This window comes from Trypanosoma cruzi, genomic scaffold, assembly GCF_000209065.1.
Source record: "Trypanosoma cruzi strain CL Brener 1047053517159 genomic scaffold, whole genome shotgun sequence".
In the NCBI taxonomy this organism is placed as follows: Eukaryota; Euglenozoa; class Kinetoplastea; order Trypanosomatida; family Trypanosomatidae; genus Trypanosoma; species Trypanosoma cruzi.
The window spans coordinates 389,801-400,853 of NW_001849566.1; the positions used below are offsets into that span (position 1 = coordinate 389,801).

At 47.5% G+C, this 11,053-nt stretch overlaps 7 protein-coding genes across 7 annotated transcripts, besides 13 other annotated features; all 7 read right to left on the minus strand.

Annotated features, from left to right (window-relative positions):
- Positions 1-15: part of a sequence feature (AT_rich) that runs on past the window's edge.
- Positions 1-147: part of a sequence feature (areas merged during assembly that could not be assigned to a particular haplotype. This can correspond to areas where the two haplotypes were merged or to regions with more than two copies in the genome that were merged during assembly.) that runs on past the window's edge.
- Positions 45-89: a microsatellite.
- Positions 132-168: a microsatellite.
- Positions 148-438: a sequence feature (areas merged during assembly that could not be assigned to a particular haplotype. This can correspond to areas where the two haplotypes were merged or to regions with more than two copies in the genome that were merged during assembly.).
- On the minus strand, positions 345-4,085 carry Tc00.1047053511727.250 (hypothetical protein, conserved; the record flags this gene model as incomplete). Its single annotated transcript, XM_814204.1, has 1 exon — positions 345-4,085. One exon carries the CDS (start codon positions 4,083-4,085, stop codon positions 345-347), a length of 3,741 nt encoding a protein of 1,246 aa, XP_819297.1.
- Positions 439-1,674: a sequence feature (areas merged during assembly that could not be assigned to a particular haplotype. This can correspond to areas where the two haplotypes were merged or to regions with more than two copies in the genome that were merged during assembly.).
- Positions 1,675-1,731: a sequence feature (areas merged during assembly that could not be assigned to a particular haplotype. This can correspond to areas where the two haplotypes were merged or to regions with more than two copies in the genome that were merged during assembly.).
- Positions 1,732-3,709: a sequence feature (areas merged during assembly that could not be assigned to a particular haplotype. This can correspond to areas where the two haplotypes were merged or to regions with more than two copies in the genome that were merged during assembly.).
- Positions 3,710-5,085: a sequence feature (areas merged during assembly that could not be assigned to a particular haplotype. This can correspond to areas where the two haplotypes were merged or to regions with more than two copies in the genome that were merged during assembly.).
- Positions 4,132-4,193: a sequence feature (A-rich).
- Positions 4,287-5,129, minus strand: Tc00.1047053511727.260 (cyclin 9, putative; the record flags this gene model as incomplete). The annotated part of the gene is made up of 1 exon (XM_814205.1): positions 4,287-5,129. The coding sequence occupies one exon, from the start codon at positions 5,127-5,129 to the stop codon at positions 4,287-4,289; it is 843 nt and encodes a 280-aa protein (XP_819298.1).
- Positions 5,086-11,053: a sequence feature (haploid, Esmeraldo-like haplotype).
- Positions 5,365-6,138, minus strand: Tc00.1047053511727.270 (RNA-binding protein, putative; the record flags this gene model as incomplete). Its single annotated transcript, XM_814206.1, has 1 exon — positions 5,365-6,138. One exon carries the CDS (start codon positions 6,136-6,138, stop codon positions 5,365-5,367), a length of 774 nt encoding a protein of 257 aa, XP_819299.1.
- Positions 6,393-7,157, minus strand: Tc00.1047053511727.280 (hypothetical protein, conserved; the record flags this gene model as incomplete). Its single annotated transcript, XM_814207.1, has 1 exon — positions 6,393-7,157. The coding sequence occupies one exon, from the start codon at positions 7,155-7,157 to the stop codon at positions 6,393-6,395; it is 765 nt and encodes a 254-aa protein (XP_819300.1).
- Positions 7,222-7,273: a microsatellite.
- Positions 7,375-7,422: a sequence feature (AT_rich).
- Positions 7,436-8,185, minus strand: Tc00.1047053511727.290 (RNA-binding protein, putative; the record flags this gene model as incomplete). Its single annotated transcript, XM_814208.1, has 1 exon — positions 7,436-8,185. The coding sequence occupies one exon, from the start codon at positions 8,183-8,185 to the stop codon at positions 7,436-7,438; it is 750 nt and encodes a 249-aa protein (XP_819301.1).
- Positions 8,409-9,362, minus strand: Tc00.1047053511727.300 (GDP-L-fucose synthetase, putative; the record flags this gene model as incomplete). The annotated part of the gene is made up of 1 exon (XM_814209.1): positions 8,409-9,362. One exon carries the CDS (start codon positions 9,360-9,362, stop codon positions 8,409-8,411), a length of 954 nt encoding a protein of 317 aa, XP_819302.1.
- On the minus strand, positions 9,673-11,013 carry Tc00.1047053511727.310 (hypothetical protein, conserved; the record flags this gene model as incomplete). The annotated part of the gene is made up of 1 exon (XM_814210.1): positions 9,673-11,013. The coding sequence occupies one exon, from the start codon at positions 11,011-11,013 to the stop codon at positions 9,673-9,675; it is 1,341 nt and encodes a 446-aa protein (XP_819303.1).

Consider the following 11,053-nt stretch of genomic DNA (forward strand, 5'->3'; position numbering starts at 1 on the left):
AAAATAAAATAAAATCTTATGCTGCATTCTCTTATAAAAAGGAAAAAAACAACAACAACAACAAAAATGCAAATAAAAAACAAAAACAATTCCTCATAGGCCTACCAAAGGATAAGCAATGAACCCCCGACAAAAAAAAAAAAAAAAAAAAAAAAAAGAGACAAAAAACACTACAATAACCCTCTTCACCATCATTTCCGTATCTTACTCCTTCACTGTTTCTTTCCCCTCCTCTTCTTGGGCCACAATTGCAGTAAAAATAAATATAACAACAACAAAAAAAAAAGAGTGAGAAGTTACACAATCTATTTCAATCAACAAATCCCAAATGCGCGCAAAGCACTTCACACCGCGGACGGCATTGATCCTGTCGACAAATTCGCTGTGTCATAGGCATTGATGCATCCCTGTACAAAGGTTGTGTACCCGGCATTCTGTGGCTGCGCTATGAGATGTTGTAGCGCTTTTACAAACGTAGGAGCGGCTTGTATTTGCTGTATTACCGCATCCTCAATCATTAGGACAACGTTCACAGCCAATACGCATTCATCCCAGATGGAGTACAGATCACGGATTCCAAGAATCGTTTCCACCATCCTAGGGGTGGTGTACACATAACTCTGTGCAGTGGTCCACAACGCCATGTTGGATCCAGTTTCCTCCGTTGCCATAAAATGGATGACAGAATCCTGGAACTCTGTTCCAATACAACGAAGACTGCGAGGCAGGCCAAGCTCATCGTGAATTCCATCAAAAAGAGCTGGCAGGTGCATAAGCTCCGGCGTTCCCTCGCAGCTATCATCCTCCGTTACCGCGTCATCAGAAGCTTTGGTGCGCAAAGTTCTCATCGTTGACTGTGTTTTGGTGGTGACAAAATGCCTCAGAGCAATAAATAACTCATGTGAAATATCACGGAGAACCATCAAATGACCTGCAAATAAGGACTCCGAAAAGACATCGTGTACGGCCTGCCTCACTTTCGGGTATTTGCGTAAAACAAATTCAACCACGGAGCGTCGTTGTAGCATTTCCGAGTTGGATGGACCACCAGACACCTCCTCCGGTGTAAGCAGACAAAGTTGCTCTGTCTCCAGAGAAAAATCCTGCGGCAGATCCTTCTGAAAACCAACAGCAGTTAAGAAACGCTTCCAGACCCCGGAACCGTTGGCCTTGCGGTCAGTTTCAAAATCGGGCGACACAAGCTCCGTATGAAGCAACGCCATGAAGCGCAGCAAATCATGAACCAAAGGGACATTGCGCCGCCATAAGGCCAACACAAATAAATGCACAGCGCACAACATGGTAGCTTCCAGTGACTTCACGGAAGCACCATCGTCAGGGAAGTTACCATCCAACATTATAACACGAAGTAGCTGTGCTGATTCCTCAAACCGGCGGTTTTCAATGCATTCCCGGAAAAACTCCAAAGGAGAACCCAAAACATCGAGAAGTTTCCTCCACTGAGAAACATCCAACATCCGCATGCAGCTCACCACAACACTGTAAAACTCCGAGTACCGCCTAAGAAGGGATACGGTCGCTTGAACGGCAGCCAGTCGGGAATCGTGATCAAGGCTACATAGAATGGTCTCAGAAATAAGAGTATGCAAAAAATAGTCCGCGTTAGGAATAAAGGTACCGTTTCGTCTCATACTTTCCAGCCAATAGAGTAAGTGATCGTTCCACATCAGAAGTGGAAAAGGATTAACATTACTAGGCGTCTTCTTATTAACTGTCTCCAAGCTCGGCAAACCCATGCATGTCAATGCCGTTAATACACAAAAATTGTAGAGAAGAGGCTTAAGAGAGATACGCAAAGAAACGGTGGATGACGTCCCACCAATAGAGCCGATAACTTCCCTCGTAGAGAAAGCAGTAAAAAGACAGCCGTTATACGTAGAAAGTCCTACTGGAATAGATTCGGCATCAAATTCCGACACAGCGTATTCGTGTACAACTGGGAAAATCTCCGTGTCATCCTCTCCACCAAGCAAATGAAGGAAATTAATACCATGAACGCCAAAAACAATGACGACACTTCCATCCATTGGCACGGAATAATCGATCCAAATGCGGCAAACACCATCCGAAATAAGAATCTTGATTGCAGACGACGTCTCGGATGTATTGGTTGCGGCTGCACCAAGGTCAAAAGAAACCAAGGCGTGGGAACCTCGTAGAATAAACAACGCATAAGGCAAGGCATTCTCGTACCCGTTTCGTTGACTTGAAAAGGAAAGAAAAGATGTCCTCTTAGCTCCTTTCCGTGCAGGATGAATGCCTGCCATTCCCACAGGATATACAAGACCATCTGGTAACTGTGTGCGTTTAATAAATTCCAAATATATTTTGACATCTGGTAAATAAGAGTGCCTGTCATGTGCAATCACGCAGCGCCAAAGGAGTAGTGCGTTAGAAGAATCAAGCAAAAGAATAAACATGTCATTGAACTCTTCGTGGCATTCACACACTTGTAGCGGCATCCTTTCCAAGGGCTCTCGGTACAAAAGGGCATTTTCATCCAAACACCTGCGTGCGTATACACGCAACTCAAAATTACGACTGCGATTCATCCGAACGGGCATCACAACTGCGATGTTACTAAGCCAGAGCGGTTGGGCTACACAGAAAAACTCTGCCTCTTGTTTTTTTTCACGGAGGGCAGACCAACGGTGCGAGAGACAGTCAAACAGGACGAACCCGTTCTTTCCTGCAAGAACCACAGAGCCACCATCTGGGCTTACGGCGCCTTGCGTCAGAGGGTAATTCTCAATCGCGTACTGCGAGCGAACGCTGACCACATCGTTGAAAGTAGGTCCTCCTCCCGCTGGAAAATTCCCCGCGAGGCGCAGCGAATCATTGTTAAATGCAACGATTGGGGTAAAGCAGCCCGTGGTTTCCCCGCAAGGGCTTGAAATAATTTGACCGAAACTGTACTCCGTAAACCCATCACTCAGTGGTTCAACGACAAACAGGCGATGGCCATGAGAGGCCCATAAAAATGAAATGCACCCCTGAACCACGCGTCGCTGAGGATTATGAAAAAGCATCGAGGAGCACAAGCAAACCCCGCTGTAATGAAGAACAAACACGCCAAGGTGATAGAAACCAACGCATAACAATTCTTCGTCGGGGCTCCAAAGCAATTCGCCGATAGGACCATGCCGTTTCACGCCCCTCAGGCACTTCAGTCCATTCCACATGAGTTTAAGCGAAAGATCTTCACCAATCCACTTACACATGACGTCACCCGCATCCGTGGCCATCACTAACAGCATGTGCCTTGAATTCACCGACACACGAGCTACACATGTGGCAGCGGCACACTTGAGCGAAAAGGCGATGTCATCCCTTGTAAAGTCACTTCCCACATTGCTTTGGGCTAAAACAACGTATCCATTCGACAACAAAAACACCGTCAACTTTATTTGGGAAGAATGGCACACATCCAAAATCGACCCAGACAAAATATCCCCGCGTGACACACGCATACTCGAGTCTGCATGCTCCTCCCCCATCTCATCTAGGGGAACAAAAGAAAGGGCATCCCTGCCCAGAGAACGACAACTCCATGTATGCAAAAGTTTTTGTTGAAACCAACCCATCACGCAAACCACCCCGGCCGTTGTACAGACAAAAAAACAGTTCGATCCGCCTGATGCGAGTGATGTCACGATTCCAAACTCTAAACGTTCCTCCTTTAAAAAACGCACACGGGAAGCAAAGGAACCGGTTCGAAGCAAATTATCGTGATACAACGGAGCCAGCACCTCCGTATTCTTCACTTCCAGAGAGATGTTAAAAAATAATATGCGTCGTTGTAGTGTTGTGACCACTAAATAGTCTCCCCTTGCATGCAACAAGAAGTGGGTCGCTGGATCATCATCGACTGTGGCACCATTTATTCGCACTGAACCAAGATAAATAATGTCGCTGGTGCCTGTCCAAAAGTGTAGTTGTGTTGAAGACAGCACGACGATGTAATTCCCCACAGAACTTGATAACACCGCCAGCGAACGCCCATCGTAATCATTCGGTTGAGGATCCCACGAGTACACTGCCGGACAGCCATAAACTAAGTGCATTACGGCTAAACGCCAGACGCTTTCATTCAGAAAAGAGAGCGTCATCAAAAAATAACAATAAATAAATAAATAAAAGACGAAAAAAAAAAAAAAAAAATAAAAAAAAAACAAGGTCATTCTCAATGACACCAAAAGGAAGAAAAGATGTGTGGCACTAGAGATACAAGAACAAGAATTTGTTGAAGGAAGCAAATTTTCGCATTATTCCACCAAAAAGGCAGAAGGAGTGACGTCCAGGCTACCTGTCCCACCGCTGGAGTGCGCAACAGAAGGGCGGAAAGATTCCTGTTCACGCATTCGTTTCCGTCGCGCAACGATCATGTCATCAACCTTCGGTAAACTCGTATTTTTCCGCATCACAGCTAAGGCATCAATCATGACATTGATAATGCCTTCACGTCGCTCCACCGCATCGCACCTAAATTTTCCGGCGTATGGCTCTAATTGTCCAGCGCCATCTGCGGCTAGATACACGAGCGCCTCCGCCACCTCATCGGCTGGCACTCGAACGCACAAAGGAGTCATAAACGAAAGCAAAAAGAGGCGATGTGCACATTCCAACACTTGCGTGTGATCTTCCGGCACCAACTCGACGATACGCTTCATTGGGTGAATTATCTGAAAATTAAAGCCCAGCGTATGGCAAACAAGCAGCTCCATCTCCAACAACATCCTTCGCCACCCCTCCATCTCATCGCCCTCCCCACTGATTTCAAAAACAAGCGCAATTACCCGGTTTAGGCGCACTTTGTAATGCTCAACTTTACTCGCCAAAAATACACAGGATGCGCTCAGCACTATCTCATCAAACTTTCGCAACTCAAGACGATCCACAAAAGTGTGCCAGTAAGCCATTGACGTCGCAAGCACCGTTTCATCCAGCTTCAGACTTTCCACAACGTACCGTGTCATGTTGTAAGCCTTGGCGGCGCTCCGGTAGTACGACCTCCCCACATGAAACAAAGGGTTCCCGCTGCTCACAGTCCCCGCCATCGGTGAGCCGCACGGAGGAGAAGACCACAACGGCGTCGCCACAACGTCCATGACACCTCTCCCACTATTTCAGCACGGCGAAAAAAACCATTAATGTTAATAATAATAAACAAAAAAGAAATAAACATTTACCAGAACAACAACAAGCAGTTAACCAGCACACACACACACAAAAAAAACACCACCTCCACGACGAGGAGAATTAAAAACAAAAGTTTGCATGCCTAAAAAAAACAACAAAAAATAAGAAATAATAAAGTGAAGCTGCACATTGCAAAAAATAGCATTACTTCGTGTGGTTCTTTCTCTTGTTGAACTTTTGGGCGGCCATAAGAAGTCTTGCACGCTCCGCACGAGCCCTGTCCTTCGCAAGAGAACGGGTCGAGAGGGCAACTCTGAGTTGCTTGCCACGGAACTCTGCACCGTTCTTCTCCTTCACAGCCCTTTGCGCGGCAGCGGGAGTGTCCAGATAGACGTATGCGTAGTTGTTGCGGTACGTGCGCAGGCGCAGTACCTTCATGCCTGAAAAAAGCTCAAGAATCTGCTTCTTTGTAGTCGACGCGCGGAATATCGGGGAAACAAACACAACAGAGGAGTTCGCATGCGGATCCGGCTTTGGAGTCGTCTTGGCGGGAACAACGGACAAAACATTGCCCATAAATTCTTTCCCGTTGAAAAGATCAATGGCCTTCTTCACAGCCGCTGCGTTCTCAAAGAAGATAATGGCGTAACGGCGACGACGCACTCTCACACCCACAACCTTCCCAGCAGTGCCAAAAAGCGCCCTGGCGTCGTCCACAGAACCCTGGCCCCAGTTCTTCACGTACAAGCCGTTGTGATTGGCAGCATCAGAGCGTTGCTTTGCGTCCCTCACAGCGGGCTTGGGCGCAGCCGCAGCAGCCTTGGGAGCAGGGGCAGCAGCTTTGGGTGCGGGGGCCTTGGCAGCGCCCTTCTTCTCCGCCTTCGGCGCGGGAGCCTTGGCGGCAGGCTTCGCAGCGGGCTTGGCGGCAGGCTTGGATGCAGGCTTGGATGCAGGCTTGTTGGCAGACTTGGCGGGCATGCTTCCTTGATTTTATTACTCGAAGTTCGAGGTCGAAGTATTGCTAAATTGCTATATGTTCAAATGAAGAAAAAGGCATAAAAGTAAGGTATTTGACAATTTTAAATCAGAAAAACCACCCCATTTTTTTCTCATCATTCTACCTTTTTTTCGTTTCTCGTGTTAGTTGTTTTCGGCTCTCACCAATCAATCAAGCAACAGTATCATCAAACAAACATGTGGCGATAGCAGCAAAAGCACTAAATAAATGCATATCAGAGGCAGTGTTGATGTAACTTAGGGCAAGCAGCCACAATTATCACAAACGGTCTCTGCTCCCCCGATGGCAGCTGCACAACTTGCGGACAAAAAGTGACAAAAAGTTTCGAATGGAGACCAGCAGAATGCAGTGCCTCGCGTCCACTTCCCACGATGTGTGCTTCAAAACGCTCAGGAAACATCGCGATAGGCCCACGAAAGCAGTCAAATGGGAATGAGCGCCCCAAAATACCAACAAGCTTGACGCAACACTCGCGAAGACCCCAATGTTGTGCCAAAACTACATCGGAAGGATCGATACAATCGTCGTACATCGTCTGGACCTTCAACAATTCAACGGCGTCCAACATACTAGGCTGACAACAGGGCATGCAACGCGCGGCAAAATGTGGGAATCGTCGCCTAACACGAGCTAACTGCTTTACATCAACGACATCAATACCAAAAACAAAAGGCACATTATCACACCATGCCACTGCACCACCAACTGCATCTTCATGAGAAAGTGAGAGATTGGCTCCATATTTTCGCGCCTCCTCTCTGCTACCCACAAACAGAAATGGAGCCTTCAGTGACAATGAAAGAGCCGCTGACGCTGCCACACGCGAAAGGACGTACGGCATTTGATGATTCACATGCAGTGCCTCAACTCGTTTCCTCAATTCGGAAGGAATACGATCAGTCGAAACCGGTGCAAAAGCCAAGAAACCCTCTACACCAGAAGCTTCTCCACAGCAAATGCTAAGCCTTTTCAGGCCCATCACAGCCGTGTGCAGCGTCACAATGTAAATTCAAAGAGCTCCACTAAAAAGATAACAATGCAAAACACACACGTATATAAACATGTATATACGTATATATGTATATACATACATACTATAAAGAAAGAATAAAAAAGCCAAAAACAAATGCGCAAACAGAGAAAAAAATATACTCATTCAACACGTGTAGAAAGTAAAACTCTACAGATGAAAGTTGAAAATAAATTAAGATTAAAAAGAATAAAAAAATTTAAAACAATTAAAACAGCACTCCTCTCTTACTTCGTGTGGTTCTTTCTCTTGTTAAACTTTTGGGCGGCCATAAGAAGTCTTGCACGCTCCGCACGAGCCCTGTCCTTCGCAAGAGAACGGGTCGAGAGGGCAACTCTGAGTTGCTTGCCACGGAACTCTGCACCGTTCTTCTCCTTCACAGCCCTTTGCGCGGCAGCGGGGGTGTCCAGATAGACGTATGCGTAGTTGTTGCGGTACGTGCGCAGGCGCAGTACCTTCATGCCTGAAAAAAGCTCAAGAATCTGCTTCTTTGTAGTCGACGCGCGGAATATCGGGGAAACAAACACAACAGAGGAGTTCGCATGCGGATCCGGCTTTGGAGTCGTCTTGGCGGGAACAACGGACAAAACATTGCCCATAAATTCTTTCCCGTTGAAAAGATCAATGGCCTTCTTCACAGCCGCTGCGTTCTCAAAGAAGATAATGGCGTAACGGCGACGACGCACTCTCACACCCACAACCTTCCCAGCAGTGCCAAAAAGCGCCCTGGCGTCGTCCACAGAACCCTGGCCCCAGTTCTTCACGTACAAGCCGTTGTGATTGGCAGCATCAGAGCGTTGCTTTGCGTCCCTCACAGCGGGCTTGGGCGCAGCCGCAGCAGCCTTGGGAGCAGGGGCAGCAGCTTTGGGTGCGGGGGCCTTGGCAGCGCCCTTCTTCTCCGCCTTCGGCGCGGGAGCCTTGGCGGCAGGCTTCGCAGCGGGCTTGGATGCAGGCTTGTTGGCAGACTTGGCGGGCATGCTTCCTTGATTTTATTACTCGAAGTTCGAGGTCAAAGTGCTGTGTTCATTCGTGATGATGAAGAATTATTGTAAAAGGTGCAAAACGGGATATACAAAGAAGGGAGAACGTGTTCATTTGGCAAAGCGGAGGGATGGAAAAGGTAACGAAAAGCGCCATAAAATAAAGGGTCCAAAGAGAAACAAAATTCAAAAAAGGAAGAAAGAAACAACGACATCAAATTTATTTACGAGCCACGTCGTAATTTTGAACGAACCACTCGACGGATCGCTTAATGCCTTCGGCCATGGGGGTAAACTTATATTCGGGTATGTACTTCCTAAGTTTACTGTTATCTGCCGTCTTTTGATATTGCCCATCCGCCTTGCTGGTGTCAAAGACAATATCGCCTTTGAATTCGATGGCCTCTGCAATCATTTTAACGACATCCGCGATAGACACCTCGTCACTCTCATCAACGGAAAGTATGATTGGGCTCCCTTCCGTGTACTCGCGCATTACCCAAATCAACAGTTCTGCCAAATCTTCACTGTAAATAAACTGCCTAAGAGGCTTACCTGTACCCATCACAGTCACTGGCATGCCCGCCTGCTTCGCCAGATAAAACCTATGAATAAGACCGGGGACAACATGCGAATCCTGCAGATTATAATTATCATGGGGCCCATATATGTTGGTGGGGATAACGGATGTAAAATTACATGCATATTCGCTCCGATAAGCACGGTTCATAACATCCATCATACGCTTCGCATAGGAATAAGCCTCATTCGAACAATGCGGCGGTCCATCGTGTAGCATATTCTCGTTAATAGGGTATGTCGTTTTGTCGGGGAAAATGCAGGTTGAGAGACAGGAGACCATCTTCTTGACTCCATATATGCGGCAACACTCAAGAACATTATTATTAATGGCAACGTTTTCATGCCACATCTCTACAGGTTGTCTCATGTTCTTGAATAGGCCACCAACCCTCGCCGCCAAATGAATGACAAGATCGGGTCGATATTTCTCAAAAACTGCCTTCGTTGCTTCCATCGATGTGAGGTCTGCATCCCGGCTTGACAAAAACACCCATTTCTCATCGGCAGAAGGATTACGCTTCTGAACTGCCTCAAGAGCCCTTCCTACAAGGCCGCTTCCTCCAGTAACAAGAACAACGCTCCTAACCGACATGTCACTTCTTTCTGCACCCTAGCTCCACAGGCCCCAAATGGACACATCCACAGAAAGAGAAATAGAAGAAAAAGGAAAGGGTAACCAACAACAACAACAAAACAAAACAAAAACTAATCCTCCTCCAATGATGACGCAGGCAGAGTACAAACGGGAATCAATTATGGCTCTCCGGAGACTTCTCACCCCTCTTAGACCCTTTTTTTTTTTGTTTCACTCTCTTTTCAAAGCTGGTGTTTGTAGTTGTTGTTTCCCACCCTCTCGAAAAGCCTTTATAACTTTACATTCGTGGAGCAGTCAGATCAGTTTTTTACTGCTTCACACGACCCTCCTCCCACAGAGCAAACTTTTCCCAGAGTCGCAGCCGCTGCGATGATGCCGAGCATTTTTTTCCCCCACACAGGCGGGTGGTCACAGCATCCACCGCACGCGTCATCTTCAACGTCGTTCGGCTTAACTGATGAGCCCCGCCAAGAGGCTCCAGCACGCGCAGTATTTCCTCCTCCATCTCCTGCAGCATCTCTTCGTCAGACATCAACAAACCAAAAGTAGAATTTTGCGCAACCTCATGCTCTGACTGTTGCTGTTGAAATTCCTCTTCAATCTCTTTAAGCGCTTCCTCCCGCACGGCTTCGACCGCCTTCTCGTGGTCGTAGGCTTTGCGGTGTGCCCTCTCTGAGGCGTCCAGGGGGATCTTTGCGGCGCGGAAGCCCTCCTCGATGCCAAGACGCGAAGCCACTTCGGCATCAACCACAGAAAGCCTGCAGCGCTCTTCCATGAGTATCATTCCCTCCTGCTGGGTGCGAAACTCGCGACGCATGTTCTTCAAACGTTCCAGCTCCAATGCACGTTTTTCATCCCACTGTTTCGTCAGTTTATCACGAACAGCGCGGTTCTCTTCCATACGATCAGAGAAAACTCTCACGCAACTTTCCAGGTGCTTCTTTTTCTCCTCTTGAATCGCCGCACGTTCCTGTTTCTCAGCCGCCTCTCCGCCAGCACCCCATGCCTCCACACAACGGCGTTCCTCTGGAAAAACGGGCCGCTCATCCAAGTACGTCAACTGAGGAAGAGACAAAACCATCTGACGCCGGTAACCTTTCAATCCACAAATCGTGGGATTGCCATGAAGGTAAATTACACTCACATTTGAAAGATGTGTAAAGAATTCCACTGGGCCTAGATTTCCCTCGTCCGTCTCAATCTTGTTGAAAGAAAGGTCCACGCTGGTCAGGGTGTTCTTAAGTTCCCACAGTTCGGTACAGGCATCCAGACTGCATATACGGTTGTGCGAGACTTGAAGTGTCTCTAGTTGCCCGCATGACTGAGCGATGCCGGCAAGGGAAGTCAAGTAGTTATGAGAAACATTAAGAACACGTAAGTTACTCAAAACCGCAAGTGTACGAAGAGAAGTAATTGTGTTATTTTGAACAAAAAGAGACACTAATTGCTGCAACGTCTCCAGACCAGTGAGCTCAGTGATGGCATTTTGCTCTAGCCACAAGACCTTAAGGTTCACGTAATCCTCGAGATTTTCAATGCGCAGAAACCCTCGACACTGAAGGAACAACTGATCGTTGAGGCGAGGAGCCGCATAGCCGCCGTTATTTTTGCACGCGGCAACCAGTAACTCCTTTGTCATTTCCGCCATTTTTACGGCCTTTTGTCTCCCCTCTCCCCTAGCTGCCGTA